The 21,798-nt window shown below is 47.2% G+C and overlaps 1 protein-coding gene across 1 annotated transcript in view; it reads left to right on the top strand.

Annotated features, from left to right (window-relative positions):
• Positions 1–12,910, top strand: part of dapk2b (death-associated protein kinase 2b) — a 171,514-nt gene extending 158,604 nt beyond the window's left edge. The window contains exons 10-12 of the mRNA XM_072492960.1: positions 5,179–5,268; positions 5,382–5,465; positions 8,113–12,910. Coding sequence (XP_072349061.1) covers positions 5,179–5,268; positions 5,382–5,465; positions 8,113–8,193 — 255 coding nt within the window. The 3' untranslated portion in view covers positions 8,194–12,910. The remainder of the gene's footprint in view (positions 1–5,178; positions 5,269–5,381; positions 5,466–8,112) is intronic.
• Positions 12,911–21,798: the final 8,888 nt, after the last annotated feature.

Below are 21,798 nucleotides of genomic sequence, written 5' to 3'. Positions count from 1 at the left end.
TTATTGTAACATGATCCACCAGGCTGCCACAGTAACATTCTTTCACAGACCGAGCAGAGCCAAATAAATTCTTCTCTGTCTTTCGCCCAAGTTGAATCAGTATCCCGGCCTCCCCTCCTCATGGACCCCGCCCTACTCTCCGTCATCAGCAAAGTGATGGAAAGGGTCATCAAACGGTACTTACTCAGCAATAACTTGCTCACGGACGCTCAGTTTGGGGTCCGCCAGGGTCACTCAGCTCCTGACCTCATTACAGCCTTGGTTCAAACATGGACAAAAGAGCTGAATGTTAGATGTGAGGTGAGAGTCACTGCCCTTGACATCAAGGCAGCATTTGACTGAGTTTGGCATCAAGGAGCCCTAGCTAAACTGGAGTCAATGGAAATCAGGGGGAATACTCTCCGCTGGTTGGAGTCATACCCGGCACAAAGGAAGATGGTTGTGGTGGTTGGAGGTCAACCATCTCCGCTCCAGGACATCACTGCAGGAGTTCCTCAGGGTAGTGTCCTCGGCCCAACCATCTTCAGCTGCTGCATCAATGACCTGCCTTCCAACATAAGGTCAGAAGTGGAGATATTTGCGGATGACTGCACAATGTTCAGCACCATTCGCGACTCCAAAACGCAATCCATCAAAGTCGGCATGGTTTTAGGAAGGGTAAATCATGTTTGACTAATTTGCGAGAGTTCTTTGAAGATGCAACAAGGCAAGTGGATGATGGGGACCTGTCGATGTAGTATATCTGGACTTCCGGAAGGCGTGGTTTCATAAAGTGTCACACAGAAGGTTAACACACAAGGCTAGATCACATGGGATTTGGGGTAATTTATTGGCTTGGATAGGAGACTGGCTGATGGACAGGAGACGGAGAGTTGGGATAAATGTGTCCTTTTCTGGATGGCAAGATGTAACTAGTGGGGTGCCACAGGGTTCGGTCCTTGGGCCCCAGCTATTTACAATCTATATTAATGGCTTGGATACTGGGATAGAAGGTTCTATCGCCAAATTTGCAGATGACGCAAAAATAGGTGGGACAGTAAGTTACAATGAGGAAAGAAGAACCTTAAAAATGGATACAGATAGATTAGGAGAGAGGGCTAAACTGTGGAAAATGGAGTTTAATGTGGATAAGCGTGAGGTCATCCATTTTGGTCAGAACAATGGAAAGGCAACTTATTATCTAAACTAAATGTGGAGAGACTTTGGGGTGCTCCAATGCAGAGGGATCTGGGTGTCCTAGTGCATGAGTCACAGAAAACTAGCGTGTAGGTACAGCAGGTAATAAAGCAAGTGAATGGAATGTTGGCATTTATAGCAAAGGAGTAGAGTATAAAGGTAAGGAAGTGTTGTTGCAACTGTACAATGCATTGGTGAGACCGCACCTGGAGTATTGTGCACAGTTTTGGTCCCCTTATTTGAGGAAAGATGCAGTTGCATTGGAGGCAGTTCAGAGGGGGTTCACTAGATTGATTCCAGAGATGAGGGGGTTTGTCTGATGAAGAAATATTGAGCAGTTTAGGCCTAAACTCTTAGAAGAATGAAGGGAGATCAAATTGAGGTATCGAAGATGATAAAAGATGTGGATAATGTACGGTAAAGTCGCCATAGTTCCTGATAACCATAGGCTGCTTTCCCCTTTGACCACACCTCAGGCAAGGGGCAAGGTTGAGAAGGCGGGCGGGGCCTTCATTGTTAACCTCAGCCTGCACTGCTGGTCTTGCTCTGCATCACAAACCTGCTGTCTAGCCAAGTGCGCTTAACTGGACCCCAGATAAAATAGACGTGGAGCGGATACTTCTCTTATGGGGCATTCTAGAACAAGAGGTCATAGTATAAGGGGTAGCAAATTTAAAACAGATTTGAGGAGAAACTACTTCTCCCAAAGGGTTGGGAATCTGTGGAATTTGCTACCCCAGAGAGCGGTGGATGCTGGGACAGTGAGTAGATTTAAGGAGGAGTTAGATTTTTAATTAGTAATTGGGTGAAGGGTTATGGAGAACGGGCAGGACGGTAGAATTGAAGCCATGATGGGAGCAGCCATGATCATATTGAACGGTGGAGCGGGCTCAAGAGGCTAAATTGCCTACTCCTGCTTCTAGTTCTTAATGTTCTCAGAAATAACTATTCTGTCTAATTCCACCTTCCAGCTCTAGGTCTGTAGCCCTATGGGTATCAGCACCTCATGCACAAATCTGGGGTTTTTGATTAATCAAGATTTATGGGGAGAAGGCAGCAGAATGGGGATGAAGAACATATCAGCCATCATCGAATAGCGGAGCAGATTCGATGGGCCAAATGGCCTAATTCAGCTCCTATATCTTATGGTCTTCTGGTTAGAGACAGAGGAGGATGGTTGAACCTTGACTAGAGAGCAGTTTGGTTTGCTTCCTTCACAGGATTTTCACACATTCAGGAGGTATTTGTAACCAACTGAGGCACCATCAGAGCATCCAGGGGTATTTGTTAATCAGACTGCTGCCTCACAGCGCAGTGGTAAGCATTGCTGACTCATGGTGCCAGGGACCCAGGTTCAATTCCGGCTTTGGGTGACTATCTGTGTGGAGTTTGCACCAACTCCCCGTGTCTGTGTGGGTTTCCTCCGGGTGTTCCGGTTTCCTCCCGCAGCCACCAGGATGTGCAGGTTAGGTGGATTGACCATGCTAAAATTTCCCCTTCCATGTCCAAAGATGTGCAGGTTAGGTGGGGTTACGGGGATAGGGTGAGGGAATGGACCTAGGTAGAGTGCTCTTTCAGAGGGTTGGTGCAGACTCGATGGGCGGCTCTGGGTTCTAAGGGCTTCCACTCCCTTAATGTGCAGCTGGGTATAAAAGCAGAGGGATAAAAGTATCCAGGGAGTTGCCAAGATTCTCTCCGCCTTCAGCAGTCTTGGGTTCCAAAGGTATCCCCTCCATCTGAAACCCTCAGAAATTAGCTGCAGCGGGATGAAGGGTACCCACCCCAGGCTGAAAAGCCCAGAGGAACCTCACCACTGGTACAACAGGAGGTATATAATCACCTGGGGCAACTATAATGGCCACTTAAATGCCTCCCTTCACCATCGCCTGTATTTTACTAGTGGTAAGTGGGTAAAGGGGATGGTGCACATCATGTGTGAAGACGGGCACTATGGACTGGTGTCAAGTCATTTGAGGTGGGGGGGTGGGAGGGAGACTCTTTTCGAGGGTCCCCTGTGCTCAGTAATAATGCCTTACAACCCCCTTTACCTTCCCTCTCCATGACGTCTCAAACCAAGCCCTCCCACCCTTCTCGATACCCTCACTGGAGCCTGTCACGCTGCTTCTGTGTGGACCCCCCTCTCTGCCGGGACTGCCTGCAGTCCCAGCAGCGACCACCGCTCCCAGTTAGTGCTGCTGGGACGTTCGAGTGCCAGCCCTCTGATTGGTCAGCAGCTCGCGAAGATGGGGCGTTCTCCTAATTTGATACAATTACCGCTGCTCCCAGCATTAAATTGATGCGGGTCACCCATCGGGATCGTGAGCAGGCTGCCCTCGGCTTTTATCCACGGGTGGGAGGTGGGTGCCGGAAGCACACAGCAACCCATAAAACGCAGCCCCGCGATGCAGTTGCAACGATATGCAGACACATAACCAATGGGTCATCAGAACAGGACACAACCAATGGGTAATCAGAACACCAGCGGTGGCATCACCACAAGAGGGCACCACACCACCACTATAAAAAGGACAAGGCACACAGGCCCTGCCTCTTCCACCGGCAGACACCTAGAGAGCAAGCCGTATGTGGTTAGCAGCACCGTCACACCATAGCATGTGGTCCAGAGCAGGTTCATATACTAGAGTCAGATTAGTAGAGTGTAGAACTCATTTAGGAGCTTTGTTAATCGCTCAATAAATACGTTCAACTGACCTCGAAGGTCTGGAGTATCCTTCAGCAACGTCTACACCAAGTAGCAGCTTATGTCACAGCAGTATTGAGGGCCTGTGCGTGTGTGGTTCTGATCAAACCCTCAGGTGGGCATCAAAGATCACTCAACGCCATTTTGAAGAAGAGGTCACTGTGTGTCCTGGCCGACCTTTAACCCCCAATCAACATTGCCTGGGAACATCAATTTATTTGGAGGGGTGGGGGGGGGGGGGGGGGGGGATCGTTCTGTGCACAGTTGGTTGGCACATTTTCCACTGATTCACTGCTTGTGATACCCTTTGGGCTATTGTGAAGCTGCAAATGCAAACCTATTTTTTATTATCGCCCATCATTTTCTGCTTCTGAGTGAGAGATAATTAATTTCTGAACGTATTTTATTTCTGTTTGCTGTGGGGTTTTTTTTTCCCCATTTGCGATTGTACAGAAACCCAGTTCTCATGATACTGGGTGGGATCGCCACCCTCTCGGCCTGTTTTGCGTCGGCAGGGGCAGCCCGTCATGGGCCGGCAGCAAGATTGTCCACCCCCGACACTATTGACCGGCCTTCCCGTCATTTGAACTCTCCGCTGGTGTTTTCCCATGGAGGGGGGGGGGGGGGGGGGTCACTGTCGGCGGGGCCGGAAGATCCCGCCGACGGGAACGGCGGAAAACATTTCGGCCAATAGCCTGTTAAGAAATATTTTTCAAAATGTCGCCCGAGCATCTTTTATGGGCCGTGCACTAGCACAGTTGCTCCACAGCTCCAGGGTCCCAGGTTCGATCCCCCGGCTTGGGTCACTGTCTGTGCGGAGTCTGCATGTTCTCCCCGTGTCTGCGTGGGTTTCCTCCGGGTGCTCCGGTTTCCGCCCACAAGTGCCGAAAGACTTGCTGTGAGGTGAATTGGGCATTCTGAATTCTCCCTCAGTGTACCCGAACAGGTGCTGGAATGTGGCGACTAGGGGCTTTTCACAGTAACTTCAATGGAGTGTTAATGTAAGCCTACTTGTAACACTAAAGATTGTTTTTAAAAGATTATTATTCTGGTACCGAAGACTGACGGGATGACATTGAGATTGGCCATTGAGTAAGTGCAGGGGATCCAGCGCGTTGATCAAGATTTTAAGACCGCTCCAGGTACTCGCAATGATGTTTCGCAGAATCCAGTTAATGTCACTCCACAAGCTGGAAGCCCTTGTGGATGCTGCAGAGTGAGCGTTTCGCTGAAGTGTGCTTCGATATCCGGATTGCGCAGTCGTGGCTCTCAAAAGTGATCATTTATTTACTTTCTTTCAGCCATTGAATAAATGTCAAGCTCTTGTCCGAAGGGAGTCCATTGTTAATTTGGAAAATTTCAGGAAGCTGTACATCAGGAGAAAATGGAAGGTAGGTGAAATTGAACCTTGGTTATGGAGTTAAAATCGTTGCTTCTGATGTTTTTAGTTGGACAACCCCTCGGAATTTCCCGTGCAGCTAATAAATCTCCCATTTCTTTTCAGCTAACTTTCAGGATTGTATCATTTTGCAATCATTTGACTCGTTCCTTTCTAAAGAAAGGTTATCTAAAGAAAGACGATACTTCGGTAAGTAAAGCAAAGCTACCATTTTTATAAAAGTTCACTCGTGGGATGAGGGTGTTGCCGGCTGTGCCGATACATTGCCCTTGAACTGAGTGGCTGGCCCCACCGTTTCGGGGGGGTTTAAGCGTCAGCCTCATTGCTGTGGGTCTGGAGTCACATGTAGGCCAGATGGAGTCAGTACGGCAGATTTCCTTCCTTAAAGGTATTCGGTGAACCGGGTGGATCAACAGTGGTTTCGAGCTCATTGTTAGATTTTTAATTCCGGATTTTTATTGAATTCCGATTTCACCATGCTGGAATCTGGGTCCCTGGAGCGTCAGGCCTTCGGGTTGCCAGTGACCATACCAGTACACCACCGCCTCCCTGGCGTCCATGAGCTGAGCGGTCGCACGAAAGGTGGCTCTCGTCTAAGAACAACAACTAGGGCCTTTTAACCCCAACAAATGGGCCCCAAACCCTCCCAGTTTAACCACCGCCTCCCTAATGGATTTTATCCACAACAAGTTGGTTTCTTTCCTGACTTTTTAAGGAGGCGAAGGCAGAAAGTCCCACCCTGTGAGCTTTATTTCCCCCTCTATTGCCCTTAAAGAGTTAATAACCTGACTTAAAGTGGTCAGCGATTTTGCAGCTGCTGATTTTGTACAATCCGATTTGAACTTACCTCCTTGCCCATCACAGCAGCTCATGTGGAAGCTCGATATCTGTCAGTCTGTGGCACACGGTATATTTGAATGTTGCAGCCAGCATTGTATCCCACGCCAGGTCCCACAGGTGCACCTGCCCCAGCCTGACTTCACCATGTCCCCCGTTGGGTAGAGCAGATTATACTGAAGAACATAAGAGGTTCTCCCCATTGTCCTTGCCAGTATGTATCCTCCAACCGACATTCCTGGTGGTTATCATGCTGCTGTTTGTAATAATCTTTATTATTGTCACAAGTAGGCTTACATTAACACTGTGAAAATCCCCCAGTCGCCAAATTCCGGCACCTGTTCGGATACACAGAGGGAGAATTCAGAATATCCAATTCGCCTAACCTGCACATCTTTGGGCTGTGGGAGGAAACCGGAGCACCCGGAGGAAACCCACGCAGACACGGGGAGGACGTGCAGACTCCGCACAGACAGTGACCCAAGCCGGAATCGAACCTGGGACCCTGGGGCCTTGCTGTGTCATTACAAGTCGGCACCACTTTTTCTGCATTACGACAATAACTGCACTTTGCAAGTACCTCACTGGCCAGAGAAAATAGGAGCTGGTGTAGGCCACTTGGCTCCGCCATCGAATGTGATCGGGACTGAGCCTCCAGCACAACGTCCCACCCTTCGAATGCCCAGAGATTGTAGAAAGTGTCATGAGAATGTCGCTTTCAGAAATGTTTGGCTGCTCATATTACTGCAGTGATGTCAGTGAATACAAGCATAGTAGCACAAGTGGATAGCACTGTGGCTTCACAGCGCCAGGGTCCCAGGTTCGATTCCCCGCTGGGTCACTGTCTGTGCGGAGTCTGCACGTTCTCCCCATGTCTGCGTGGGTTTCCTCCGGGTGCTCCGGTTTCCTCCCATTGTCCAAAGACGTGCAGGTTAGGTGGATTGGCTATGATAAATTGCCCTTCGTGACCAAAAAGGTTAGGAGGGGTTATTGGGTTACTGGGATAGGTGGAAGTGAGGGCTGAATTGGGTCGGTGCAGACTCAATGGGCTGAATGGCCTCCTTCGGCACTGTATGTTCTATAAGGGGCAGCACGGTAGCATTGTGGATAGCACAATTGCTTCACAGCTCCAGGGTCCCAGGTTCGATTTCGGCTTGGGTCACTGTCTGTGCGGAGTCTGCATATCCTCCCCGTGTGTGCGTGGGTTTCCTCAAGATGCTCCGGTTTCCTCCCACAGTCCAAAGATGTGCAGGTTAGGTGGATTGGCCATGATAAATTGCCCTTAGTGTCCAAAATTGCCCTTAGTGTTGGGTGGGTTAACTGGGTTATGGGGATGGGGTGGAGGTGTTGACCTTGTGTGGGGTGCTCTTTCCAAGAGCCGGTGCAGACTCGATGGGCCGAATGGCCTCCCGCACTGTAAATTCTACGATAACTGTCAGAGTGTGGATGGAACTTGTCTGTCAGCTTTTTACTTTCATTTTCGGCTGTTTGCTGCAGGATGTATTTTTGTTTTCAGTGTTGGAGCTGAAGCCAGACAAAGCAGGTGTACTGCTGTTCTCTCTGCCATGAAAAGACTATATCTTGATTATTTGGTGAACTCAGAATTATAAATGTTCTCAGTAGTGAATGTAAACCTAATGTGCTTCTGTTAAAAGGTGTTTCTTTTGTCTTCTGGATGTTGTTTGGGAAGTTATTAAGGATTACTTAGTGTTGTATTCTTTGGGGGTCGTATTTGAATTGATGGTTGCTAAGATGTTCACTGTATGTTTCAAAAAGGTTAACTTGAGTTCATAGAATAAACATTGTTTTGCTTTAAAAAATACTTTTCCATTTCTGCTGTACCACACCTGTAGAGTGGGCCGTGTGCTCCCCATACCACAATCTATTAAAAGTTGTGGGTCAGGTGAACTCCATGATACACTTTGGGGTTCTCTAAACCCTGGCCCATAACAAAAGGTTCTGAAATAAATACAGGTTTTTTTTTTCTTTCTCTTTTTAGAGACAATATGACAGTGACAGCGAAGACGTGAGCTTGAAACGAAGGCCATTCAGGTCGCGGAGGCGCAGTAGCACATCATAAAGCTACGTTGGATAGGTTACACTCAACAGGAAGGGGGTCTAAACCCGAGGGCAGGTTTTATCACTGTACTGCTGGAGTAACCAATATCTGAAGCTGGTCCTTCCCCATTCGATGTGTCAACGTCAGACACATCAAATAGACAAATACCACTGTGAATGCATGTTGCAGATTGCATGCTTAATGGGTAGATATGTGCTGCCAGCAATAATGTTTTCACTGATATGGCATTTCGGAAGGAAAAGTGTGCAATATTTTTTTAAAGTTATGTTTAGACCTGAATCTGTTGATTTAAGGTTTTGGGATACGCAGTCCGGTCGTTCTCAAACACATTGCACATCAGTAACGGTGAGATGAGGTTCCTGAACTACGAAGAGGGCTGTCCATTTCACAGCCTGCCGCTGTGGGCACTTTGAACGGAGCTCAGACACTCGGCCGCAGAGGACTAGGCCAGGGGAGGAGAGGTACAGGAACGAAGGATTTAGAATTGGCACCGTTTCATTCAAATTGAACACCCTACCATGCAGGACGGGACATTCTACTTGTCCTAGGATGATCCTAGCACAGGGATTGTAATACTAAACTTGGAATCTGTTGAATGGGGAGCAGCGTCGAGTCCCGGTAAGAATGTTCGACCAGCAGTCTGGGAGTGAATGGCAGGCATTCGGAACAGCAACTTGGGAAAAGAAGCATTGGTTGAATGGTGGGGGGGGGGGCAAGCATAGAGATGCCTCAGCCTCATTGAACGTAACTGGTTTGTTCCAAACTTTTTCATGCAATCCTTGCTAAAGGGCAGCACGGTAGCATCGTGGTTAGCAAAATTGCTTCACAGCTGCAGGGTCCCAGGTTTGATTCCCGGCTTGGGTCACTGTCTGTGCGGAGTCTGCACGTTCTCCCCGTGTTTGCGTGGGTTTCCTCTGGATGCTCCGGTTTCCTCCCACAGTCCAAAGATGTGCAGGTTAGGTGGATTGGCCATACTAAATTGCCCTTTGAGTTGGGTGCCGTTACTGGGTTATGGGGATAGGGTGGAAGTGTGGGCTTGGGTGGTGTGCTCTTTCCAAGAGCCGGTGCAGACTCGATGGGCCAAATGGCCTCCTTCTGCACTGTAAATTCTATGATTCTAGATAGTTTCAGATTTTAGTCCTTCAAGACAAAATCTAATGTTGATGAAAGGAGCAACTTTATATGCCACAGTAAAATGTATCTGGCATGAGATGTGAAATGGTTATCTGTTCTATATTTAAAAAAAAGAGGAATATCTAAGAAGCTATTGTGTACATAACCGTAGCAGGAATTTTAAAGAATGAAATGAAAATCGCTTATTGTCACAAGTAGGCTTCAAAGAGGGGCAGCACGGTAGCATTGTGGATAGCACAATTGCTTCACAGCTCCAGGGTCCCAGGTTCGATTCCGGCTTGGGTCACTGTCTGTGCGGAGTCTGCACATCCTCCCCGTGTGTGCGTGGGTTTCCTCCGGGTGCTCCGGTTTCCTCCCACAGTCCAAAGATGTGCAGGTTAGGTGGATTGGCCATGATAAATTGCCCTTAGTGTCCAAAATTGCCCTTAGTGTTGGGTGGGGTTACTGAGTTATGGGGATGGGGTGGAGGTGTTGACCTTAGGTAGGGTGCTTTTTCCAAGAGCCGGTGCAGACTCGATGGGCCGAATGGCCTCCTTCTGCACTGTAAATTCTAAGAAAATTAAGTTACTGAATGGATTGCCAGTTTAAAACATGTTTTAAACGTGTCCTGAATCATTGCCGGTTTGGACACTCTTAAGAGATTGATGGGGTCAATTCTCTGAAAATCCAGGCACTTTTTAATGGAGTCGCTCTTACTGATGTGTAGATGTATGTAGTAAGCTGGCTGTTCACCCAGATAATCAATCCCCCCCCCCCCCCCCCCAAGCATCTGAATAATATCTTTGGAGAATGCATTTTAGTCTTCCCTGTTTTACAATGTGCTAAATGTGACTGCCTGGGCGTTTTCAGACGCTGAAATACCCGCGTGTGAAATGATAAGTATTCCAAGTGCAGCAGAGCTTGCAACGGTCGGAGTTGTGCAGGATTCGGCTGGCACCGTTGTTTTGGAGGTGCTGAATGTTTTGGAGAGCAGAGGCGAGAGCGAACCGGCTGTAAGGGTCGCGCCTCGAAGTGACAGAGAGCAGGGACTATGTTGGTGACGGACTGGATGTGAGAGAGGAAACTGAGCTCACGGTTCACTGAGGTTTGCCGCTTCCGGGTTTGGCTTCATTCAGAAGGCAAACAGGAAGGAGGGGCGGAGTGGAGTCTTGAAGCTCGGAGATATTAATGGAAGTTGAAGTAGAGGAAGCTTTGTTCATCCCCCCCCCCCCCTTTGGTCGGAGATGTGGAGGCCGTGCAGTCATATCCTGCGTCTTCTCTCCAACCTAAGCAGCCCACAAATTAGTCAGTCCAGAACTGCCGTCGTGATAAAATATGCAGCAGCTGTAGGTCAACAAGCTGGGTGAAGCTGCATATTTGAACATTGTTCGCCCTGTCTTACAGCAAGTAGAGTCAGCTCAACACAAATGCTGAGGGGGGTGAATGCAGGGAGTCCTACAGGATCTTGTTGTGCAGATGGGCACAAACTATTTCCTCGTGCAAACATTGAGCTTCTCCTATTTCTTCCGGAATTCATTGATGTGCCCAAAACGCTGGAGAGGACCCAGATCAAGTTGGTGTCACATTGAAAGCTGCCATCTGCATAGAAGTCCAGGCGGGCAGTATTGTCCCCAACACATTTGATGGCTTGACACATGAATTGGCAGCAGATTGAAGCAAAGCCACTGTCCAGGGGTCAAGTAAACGATCAAAGCAACCTTGTGTTGTCTTGTTTTCTTCTCCCACTCGCTCCCCTTTCACCTGGAAGACCAGTAAACTCTGAGAAAGCGGAGCCAGGTTCCAGGTCGGAATGAGTTAGACTGAAAGGCGGCGGAAGGTGGACTTTTTTGTAAGTTAAGCTGAAACTGCCAATTTCAATGGGAATTCTCCATTGACAGCAGTGGGAATCTAAACATTCCTGTAGGGATTGGGAGACAGGAGATTTGAGATCTTAAAGTTTGGAGTTTTCTGACATTTTGGAGTGTACTGCTTCCTGCCTTTCGAGGGAAAAAGGTAATTCATCCCCCAAATTTAGAAGAAGAGAGAGATGATCTTTTTCAAGTAAATAATGTAAACTCTTATTTGTTTAGGATCACCTGTTTGAGTTGGGCTGTTTTCCAGGTCTGGACTGTGTTGGACAGGCCCACATCCACTCGTGCAGATTTCATCGACCTTCCTGTCCATCACAGCTGGATGTGCCAATATGTACAGCATTCAGTAACAGGAGCTTGTAGATAAAGGCAGTTAATTTATTACCGCCCCCTACTTAAAGATAATAGTCTTAAAGGAAACCAATCCTTTGGTAAGACGGCGGTTCCGCTTGCTTCCAATGAAATTCATTTTGTTCGAGCTGCATTGTAAGAATTGCTCATCTTCCTAGGGGACACATACTAAATTCACACAACTGAAATTGAGATCCCATTTGCTCATTTTAAAACTGTCCAATTTCATATTCGTGCGAAACCAACAGGGGGCGATGGCGGAACGGAATGGCCTGTATCCAGCCCTCCATTTGAGCTGATTGTTAATTCCACCACCACCAGTAGCTGAGGGCTGGTTCCCTCCAACGTGAAACACTTGGGGTGAAGCATTGACACCAGTTTCCTCAAGATTTAACAGTTGACCTGTGACTTGAACGGGAGCCACGGGGTGTGGGTGGCGTCGGCCCATTCATGTTGCCTCTGGAGTGGCATCTGATGGTTTTCGTTGAGGACAGCCACCACGGCATTCCCAAAACCACAGCTCCCCTTTGCTTCCCGAGTTAAACTAGAGAAGAGCCCGTGCCTGAGCATGACTCCTGCCGGATGCCCTTAACTCCAAAACTGACAGTCACATCTGCGAATGGGCTGGCTTCACAGCTTGAGCAACCCAATCTTCTCAAGGTTCAGAATCTTTGGCACTTCCTGTGGAAGTGATAGAATCTATTTAACCTGTTAACAGGTGGCTCCGTCTCCAATGTTGCTCCTCGATTACTGATAATTGATAAATTACGTTTTAATTTATGAATTTTGATGGCTAGTTGCTTTGAGACACTGGGAAGTATAATCTCACCATTGCCAATGTCGACTTTGTTGTTGTACAACTTAGAAATTATTTTTTGTAAATTTGTGTTTTTAATTGCGTTGCATCATACATTTTATCTGTCCTTGAGATGTGGACATTATTGTAATGAAGCCTGCCATTTATTCCCCATCTCTAATTGTCCTTGAGGGATGGGTAGTTAATATCCTTTTTCATAATGGCCCAAACCTTGCATTCAGGCTGGGATCCCCTCTTTCCGACCCTGAAATTAAATTAAAATCCACACTTGCCTTCCCTGGATTTTCCTGGGCGATGTTCCATTAACAGATCTTTCTCACCTGACTTGGCGCAGGAAACCTTGGGGAGCAGGCAGAGAGACCGCAGAACCCCCCCCCCCCCCCCCATTTTAACCGCATGAGCTGCTGTATTCGGTTAAGGAAAGAGGTGAAATGTCCAGAAGCTTATTTGAAAAGCCACGGAGAGAAGTGTGTGGGAGGGGAGAGTGAGTGAGGGGCATAGAGTGGGCAAGGAGCTAGGGTGGTGAGGTCTGGGCAGGTGTTGGGGGTTAGACAGGTCAAGCCAAGTCTGGGGTGGGTGGGGGGGGCTCACAGGGGAGTCGGGGGTTTGGGGGCTATCCAGGGTAGGTTGGGAGTTAGTTAGGCCAGGGGAGTCGGGCGGTGGAAGCTAGTCTGGTGGGGTCGCTGGAGGACTATGGATGTAGTGGGTGGTCAGGGAGTGGATTCGGAGGGTCCAGGGTAGAAGTGTGGTCTAGTCAGGTTGGGTTAGGGTGGCAATTGTCGGGAGGTGGCGGGGCTTGTCAGTGGGAGTGATTGTGGGTCAGTTGTATAGTTAACCAGAAGTTAGGCTAGGTTGTTTTCTGTCTAATGTTTCTTGGGTAACCATTTTGGTAAATTGGAATTGTCCAAAGTCTGCGGCTCTATCTCAAAAGTTGGAAACTTCCATGGAGGCTCCCCGGGAACACCAGAATTATCCATTGAAAGTTCAGACCTCCTGGGTACTACCCATAGACTCACTGCGTCGGGACCTCTGTGGGTTCCTGTAGCACATCTTGGGTCCATTTGGTCTCCAACTCTCCAGTGGCCAGAAGGTCTGGGCCAAATGCATTATCTGGTGAATTTTAATCTTGTGCATATTTGCGTTGTGATCATGTTACTGTGGATTCCTGGAGGGTAAATTTTTTTTAAAAATACTTTTATCGGCAAATCTGACTGTTACACGATAGAGGAGATTAGGTTCTCCCAGAGGAGAGCAGCATTCCTGGGAGGCGCAGGTCAGGAAATAGTGAGAGCTGGAGCGATTGGAATGCCAGATCTTGGAAACATCTGCAGTATCGTGGAAGTGTTTTCATGAACACTTCAACATGTGTCCTCACTGGAAAAGGCTGATTTGCATCCTGCACCAACCGACTTAAAAATGAGATTGCAGTAGCCCTCTGGGTCAGTCTCGAAACTCGATAATGATGTCGGCCAAGATTTCACATTGAAATCTTCCGCTTGCCAATGTTGCCTTGCATTGAGGGAGGTCCGAAGTGACCAGAGTCCAGCCCACTCACTGGCGATCGAACTGGCCAACCTTGTTGAGTTTTCTCCCCACAGGAAGCAAGCCCACCGTCCCTGGATGTTAGTGGAAACCTCTGAAAGCTATGTGAACAAAAATATCTCCCACTAGAAATTTGTGTCAACGGAAAGATTTATAACTGCAGACGGAAATCTCAAATATCGCAGAAACGTTAGACTTGAATGATTTTTATTGTTAAAAGGATTCTAATTGCACCAGTACGTCAACCTCCCTGTGTATGTGGAGCTCTGATTAGCTGTAACTACACATCATGCTGCTGCCGCTGATGCAATGTTAATCTATTATTATTTTTGTACATAAATTATAGTTCTGTATTTAACAGAATTTGGAATGAAATGAATATTTCAATATTAAAATGTAAATGTTTGAATAGTACAGTGCTGTTGAAGTATTTGTTTCTATAACTTTAATGATAAGTAAAATCTAGAAATGACGTTCAATTACTTTAACTTTTGAATAATGTTTGTGGTTCAGTGATTATTTTCACCAGGATTGTTTTTGGGTTAATGGACCCAGACCCGTGATGCAGAGCAGGGATTTCCTGCCTGTGGTGTTAATTACAATTCTCTTTATCCAGATCCTGGACTGCTTATAATCTGAAGACTGTTTGCAATTTTGTACAGTATTTTTTTTATAAATAAAGTGATGAATGCAGCTTGTGATTGTCATTCAATGCAATTATACTTTGATCACTTACTATGGTTTATCACAGTGTTGCAAAGACAAAACCCTTGCACCATGTACTAATTGTTCCAGTATGTCTTCTTTGGCAATCATTCCCTCATGCTATGATTGTCCACCTAAGAAACTCTGTTACTGGTCACGGGTTCTGTGGGTTCTTGCGTGGATGTTGAGCCCGATCCCAGAGCTGCATCTTTGACCGCACACTTGGCAGGAGTTTCCGGGAGGTGGGACCGGTCCTTGGACTCTAGATCGCTGCTATTCCTTTCTCAGGCTCCTCTTGCCGTCACGATTCAGACATTACATTCTGCGTTTTTGATTTACTGTGCTTCATGTTTTGAATTGGATTGGATACCCTCACTCTTAAACTCTTGCTCTCAAACGTGGCCCTTGCGGCTAAAGGGATGGAATGAAAGCGGGAGTGGGATACTGAATTTGCATGATCATCCATGATATTGAATGGTGGTGCAGGCTCGAAGGACTGAATGACCTACTCCTGCACCTATTTTCTATGAATATGAAATTCTAACATGTTATGATCACTCTTTACCTAAAGGATCCTTTACAATGAGGTCATTAATTATTCTTGTCTCATTGCACATTAATACTATTGTTTGAAGGAACTGACTCAAATATACTTATGAACTCCTCTTGTATACATTTTCCATTTTTATTTATCCAATCAATACAAAGATTAAAATCTCCCATGAATATTGCAGCAGCATTCTTACTGATCCCCATTATTTCTTCATTTGGTACACCATCCTACAGTGTAACTACAGTCGGGGGGACCCACAAACCAGTTTCACCAGTGACTTCCTTTGCTATTTGTTAATTGCCACAAAAACGGATTCTCCATCTTGATCTTCCGAACCAAGATCATTTCTCACTACTGTACTGATATCATCCTTGATTAACAGAACTGCCCCTTTTCCTTTCTTCCCATCCTTCCAAAATGTCATATACGTTTGAATATTCAGGTCACTTTGCACCATGTCTCTGTCATGGGTATCAGATCATACTCATTTATTTCCATGTGTGCGGTCAGTTCATCCATATTGTCACATACTCAGATCAAGAGTTCTACCATATTATCGCTACTCTGAACGTACCTGCTGGTACGCTGTTATACTCTTTTAATTAAACACATAGAACATTACAGCGCAGTACAGGCCCTTCAGCCCTCGATCAATAAACAAAAACGACGGTGTGATGGAGTGTCAGGTTCTGACTGACAATCGATGTGCATCTCTCCAGATGAGTTCTCAGACCAGAGTTTCTGACACTTTGACCAAAAAAACCTGGGGGCATGGTTTACTCTGCCGGGGCTGGCAGGGTCGGGGCCCAATAGATCCGGCAAGTCCGACTTCACAGGAATCGGGATGTCCTTTAAGTTGTAACATCCCCAGCAGCCCCCTCCCCAACCCCATCTTGAAGGTATCAGGGACACCACCACCCCCCCCCCCCCCCGACCTCATCTTGAAGGTATCAGAGCACTTACCCCCCCCCCCCCCCCTCCCAACCCCATCGCAAGACCCCCTCCCATCGTGAAGGTATCAGGGCACCCTCGCCAACCCCATCACAAAGGTATCGGGGGTACCCCCAATTCCCTGTCCCCACCACGGCACAATCCTTGGGGGCTCTCCACCCTGCCCCACCGCACACGTGAGCAGTGGGAATTTTTGCTCCCCTCCCCCCCCCCCCCCCCCCCCCCCCCCCCTCCCATGAGCTCCTCAGAGGGTCTGCCCTTGGCACAGATTGTCAGTGCCAACCTCTGCCTGGGAACATCCCTCTCTCCCAGGGGCTATACTTATCGTGGCACCCCAGCAGGATTCCCTCAAATGTTTCCCGTCCTCTGAGCTGTTGTGAACCTCGCCGACATGGCGTCAATGTTCTGAGGGGCGGGGGGGTCATGTGAAGTTGTTTTCTTTGGAACGGAGGGGAGGCCTAATTGAAGAGGATAAAATTATGCAGGGTCCAGACAGAGTAAATAGGACGGTCCTATTCTCCTTGGCTAAGGGGTGCACAGTTGGAGGCATAAACGCAGGATTAAAGGGTATTTGAGGGGAAATGGTTTCACCAAGAAGGGTGGTGGGTATCTGGCACTCCATACCTGGAAGGACGGTGGAAGCACTCAACATTTTAGACACGGACATTAAGTTTATCATCTTGCATCTTTGACTCTGTCTCTATATGTGTTTGTGGAACCCACCTCTTCACTCACCTGAGGAAGGAGCTGCGCTCCGAAAGCTAGTGCTTCCAAACAAACCTGTTGGACTTTAACCTGGTGTTATAAGGCTTCTTACTGTGCCCACCCCAGTCCAACGCCGGCATCTCCACATCATCACATTTTAAAAAGTACTTGAATGTATGTTGGAAGTGCCATAACAGATGGGTAAGAATCAAGATCTAAATGGTAGGATTGGGCTGGGTGGCTGCTTGACAGCTAGCATAGACACGATGGGTTGAACGGTCTCCTTCAGCACTGCAAATTTCTCTGATTCTAATGGCCTGGAAATTGAGTTCCGTCAGGAAAATGCAAGGACGTAAATGTCGCCACAGTCCCAGAGGACCATAGGCTGCTCTCGCTCCCTTTTGAGAGCTGACTGGTGGTGATTTAACCTGAGGGGGTCACCACACTGCAGGCGAGGGGCAAAGTTGAGAAGGTCCCCATGGATAATCTCAGCCCGTACGGGAATTGAACCCACGCTGCTGGCGTCGCTCTGCATCACAAACCAGACGTCCAGCAGCTGCGCTAACCAAAGGTTCAACGGCGTCAATGACATCTTAATACCGTGGAAGCTTTTGACATGAACTCTGTATCATCCTGATCATTAACTGGCTTGTGATCCTCTGTAATGGATTCTCAACATATCGTTATTTACCAGGAAATCCTTGCATAATTTCCCAGAGATTCTGAAGCCGAGTTTCATGTTCATACTATTGGAATGTCGTCTAGTTGTTTAGATACTAGTCCACCATGTTTCCTTTTTGTGAAGGAAATGAAATAGTTTGAATGAACATAGGGCTGTCAGTGTGACCTTGGAGACGGAGTAGGAAGTCTTCCGTCCAAATGGAATGTCCCAAATTCCAGCAATGTGGGTGATGCAGTCCCTGTCAATCTCTCCGAGACCACACACAATGGCAACAGGGATCTGGCCTTGCATGCAATCCCAAATTTACTGGAGAATGATGCACTTCCTGTGGGGATACTCCAAAGTATTTGGGCTATGGAAATACCCTGAAAAACAATAAGAAAGGATATCAGAAAGCAGTTAATAGGGTTGCAACGCTTCAACCAGAATGTCCTTTCCCGAAAGCCTTGTTTCCAGTTTCAGTTTAAAATGAGCAGCGGCATTCGGGGGACCAAAGGGGGGAAAAAACATTAGCAAATTCCTATATCACTGTCACACCTACTGCTGTCAACTACACCATAAAATGCAGAGGCCCAAGGAGAGGTCATTTTCTTGAATTACCTGTTACGAACTTGGATTAATGTAATTGAATTCTGCTCCTGATAATCTGCACCTTGTCTATAATTGTAGAGGTGTTGGACAATTAGCAATGAACAATGGCTCTTTCTGCCACACATCCATCAGGGACTGACCAGTCTTCCTACAGGCTGACACTATTAAAGATATTTATTTGCGTTCCAATTGGAAGCACGTTAGAGAAATCGCGAAACATCATTAAGTATAACTCTTAAAAGTAAATGGAAGCACCAAAGGCCATAATGGGTTAATTAACCTTTACAAGGAAAGGGTTTCAAAAATGACAGCCCTCGTTTGACAAATATCTTTGACCTCTCTCCTCCTTTGGTCATGGTGTTCGTGTGATTCAGGGGGGATCGATTAGCTCAGTTGGCTGGATGGCTGGTTCGTGATGCGGAGGCCGCCGACAGCGCGGGTAATTCCCGTACCGGCTGAGGTTATCATTCTCAAACGTTCCTCTCGCCTCAGGTTAAATCACAACCAGTCAGCTCTCCCCCCTCAAAGAGCAAAGCAGCCTATGGTCATCTGGGGACTATAGCGACTTTCATTTCATCGCATAACGTGACTTGGTTCGTGGTTTAGTTGAGAGATGCGTCTAATCAATCCCAAGGCACACAACCATCGCAAGAACTAAAAGACTGCACTGGAAAAAAAAACCTCAAAGACCTTGTAGATATGAGAAATTCTTGCTGGACCTGTATTTCCTTTCTTGGCAAAAGCAAATAATGACTCATAGAACACAGAACATTTGGTCCATCGAGTCTGCACCGACCCACTTAAGCCCTCACTTCCACCCTATCCCCGTAACCCAATAACCCCGCCTAACCTTTTTAGTCACTAAGGGCAATTTAGCATGGCCAATCCACCTAACCTGCACGTCTTTGAACTGTAGGAGGAAACCGGAGCACCCGGAGGAAACCCACGCAGACACGGGGAGATCGTGCAGACTCCGCACAGACAGTGATCCAGCGGGGAATCGAACCTGGGACCCTGGCGCTGTGAAGCCACAGTGCTATCCACTTGTGCTACCGTGCTGCCCACTCGTTGGTATTTGTGATTTATTTTTGATGTTGTCGAAACACAAAACTTCTCAATGTTATCACAAATCAAAAATACAAACTGCCTCCAAACTTACCGAAGTACTCCAAAGATTTATTCCTCCCTTAATTTATTTTAGCGTAAATTATATTTTAATTCTTTTTAAAGTTGGACCAAATGCTTTAGTAGCAATTTAACACATCATGGTTTAGACTGGGATATCCTTACTGGATTCCCAACCAAATTGTGATAAATTTGTCCATTTTTACAAAGGTTGCTGCATCGAATCACAGGATTGTTACGGTGCAGAAGGAGGCCATTTGGCCCATCGTTTCTGCACCGGCTCTCCAAGCCAGCATTGTAACTGTAAAGATGCACTTTCAGAGACTCAATTAGTGAATACAAGGATTTACTAAGCAGAAGTGTGCAGCAGCCACTGCCTAAGAGGACTTCACCCCTTGGGGTGATTCCGTACTTTGAGTCCCCATTGGTCACCCAAGCCAGGTAACCCCTACTCTGCTGTGTTGCCCTGAAGGGGACAATCACCACGTTGACTTAGTGCCATTTCCCCACAGGATCACAGAATAGCATCTGCAGGTGATGGTGTTCTGAGTCTATGGTTCAATGTTGCCAATTTATCTGTACATAGTTATATTGTCTGTCTTTGCAAGACCTTTAATCATTTTGAAAAGATCCACTAGAATCCACTCCTGCAGCCCCCCCCCCCCCCCCCCCCCCCGCCAAAAAAAAATCCATCTATGTTCAGGGAATGATTCCTAGCTTTATAATTCTGAAAAAAGCCTATTTGTTAATGTTCACTGTCCCTTTACCACAACTCTGAGATGCTTCCTAAAATGGTACACGGGAGATGCTTGTGATACACCCATCTCTGGCCCGACCAACATCTTCTACATCTTGGGTGGCACAGTGGTTAGCACTGCTGCCTTACAGCGCTGGGGACCGGGGTTCGCTTTCGACCTCGGGTGACTGTCTGCGTGGAGTTTGCATGTTCTCCCCGTGTCTGCGTGGATTTCCTCCGGGTGCTCCGGTTTCCTCCCACAGTCCAAAGATGTGCAGGTTTGATGGATTGGCCATGATAAATTGCTCTTAGGATGGGGGTGCAGGAATAGGATGGCATTTTGGGCCTAGGTAGGTTGGTCTTTCAAAGGGTCGGTGCAAACTCGACAGGCCAAATGGCCTCCTTCTGCACTTTAGGGATTCTATGATTCTAAATACACTGCCTTACAGTCAGTGTAGCCAAACCTTGAATTTTATTCCCATTTCTTCAGCTTTTTCCAGCTGCAGTACCCCCGTAGATCACTGCATTCCTCTCATATGTGGCGAAGAATCATATTGGACCGGAAACGTTAACTCTGGGCGGGAATTTCCGCCCGCAGTGTGTTTTCCAGAAGCGGAGCTGGGCCCGCCATTGCCCGGCGGTGAGATCTTCCAGTCCGGTCGATGTCTGTGGCGTTTTGCGTGGATCACCCAGGGGTTGTGATGGTGGGGGTAGGGAGGGGTCGCCTTTAGTGAGGCCAGAAATCCCGCCGCCGGGAAAGGCTGGAAAATCCCACCCTCTCTCGGGAGACGGTGCTGAGTATTCCCAGCACGTCCAGATCCTCAGCAATCTGCAATATGTTTGCTTATATTTTGGCCTTTTGTTTTTGCATGTGTCGTAACAGTGACGTTTTTCTGATACAATTTCTAACACTCTTGATTCTATTGATAAATAAGGAAAGATGCATTTTGCACCAACGCCAATAACCGTCCCATGTGGGTGTGGGGCATCTTTGCCAAGGGCTATTTAGCAGTCCCTCGTCGCAAAGTAAAAATGTAACTTTAAACTTTATAGAAGGTATGGTGTATTTTTAGAAATATTACTGCAACACCCATGATCTGTTAATATGGACGGTGATAAATTCTCCATTCCTAACTTGGAAGGTCACAGTCTAAACACTCTCTGGAGCTGTGTCTACCGCTGGTTGACATGCTGTTAATGGGGGCAATGAATCGCTCTGTCAATATTTAACTCGAGAATCACCTTTGCCATTCCTGACAATGGCTGGTGTTTTGAATTAATGCGGAGTGTCCCTCTCCAATCGAGCAGCTCTAATGAGCCGTAATGATCCTCGGTTGGATAGACATTGAGGGAAGGGGTATTTTCATTTAATCGGCAGTCACACGTGTAAACATGTTTCCACAGCTGATCTCTGCTCACCAGGACGCCCGTTCAGATGTGAAGGAAACCCTGTTTTGGCACCTGCGCTGTGTGTCAACGATATCTATTCGAAAAACCAGCTAACTCTCTCTGGGGAGTGTGATTCACCCTCAAAGAATTTGTGCCAGATTGCAATGCGTGCAGCATTTCTCAATCAGTGAGGACAAAAGCCGTGCCAGAGTAAATCAGCAAGATAAGTGAAAATGGAATAATGCAGGTTGTGATATGATTACGTGGTGGATGTGTCATCATGTGACAGTACCTGCTTCCCAGGGCACCATGTAAAAATATTCAATTCAATAGGGAAATAGGTGCAGAAATCACCTGCCCATGTTACGTGTGATGTAGGAGTGCCTGAATTGGATCCATTGAATTAAATTGTTTCCAGTCTGATGCTCGATCAATAACTCCAGAAGCGAGATTGGAAGACAATTGAAGGCTTTA

The sequence above is a fragment of the Scyliorhinus torazame genome, chromosome 30, assembly GCF_047496885.1.
Source record: "Scyliorhinus torazame isolate Kashiwa2021f chromosome 30, sScyTor2.1, whole genome shotgun sequence".
NCBI classification, from domain to species: Eukaryota; Metazoa; Chordata; class Chondrichthyes; order Carcharhiniformes; family Scyliorhinidae; genus Scyliorhinus; species Scyliorhinus torazame.
This window is presented reverse-complemented; position numbering and strand designations above follow the sequence as displayed.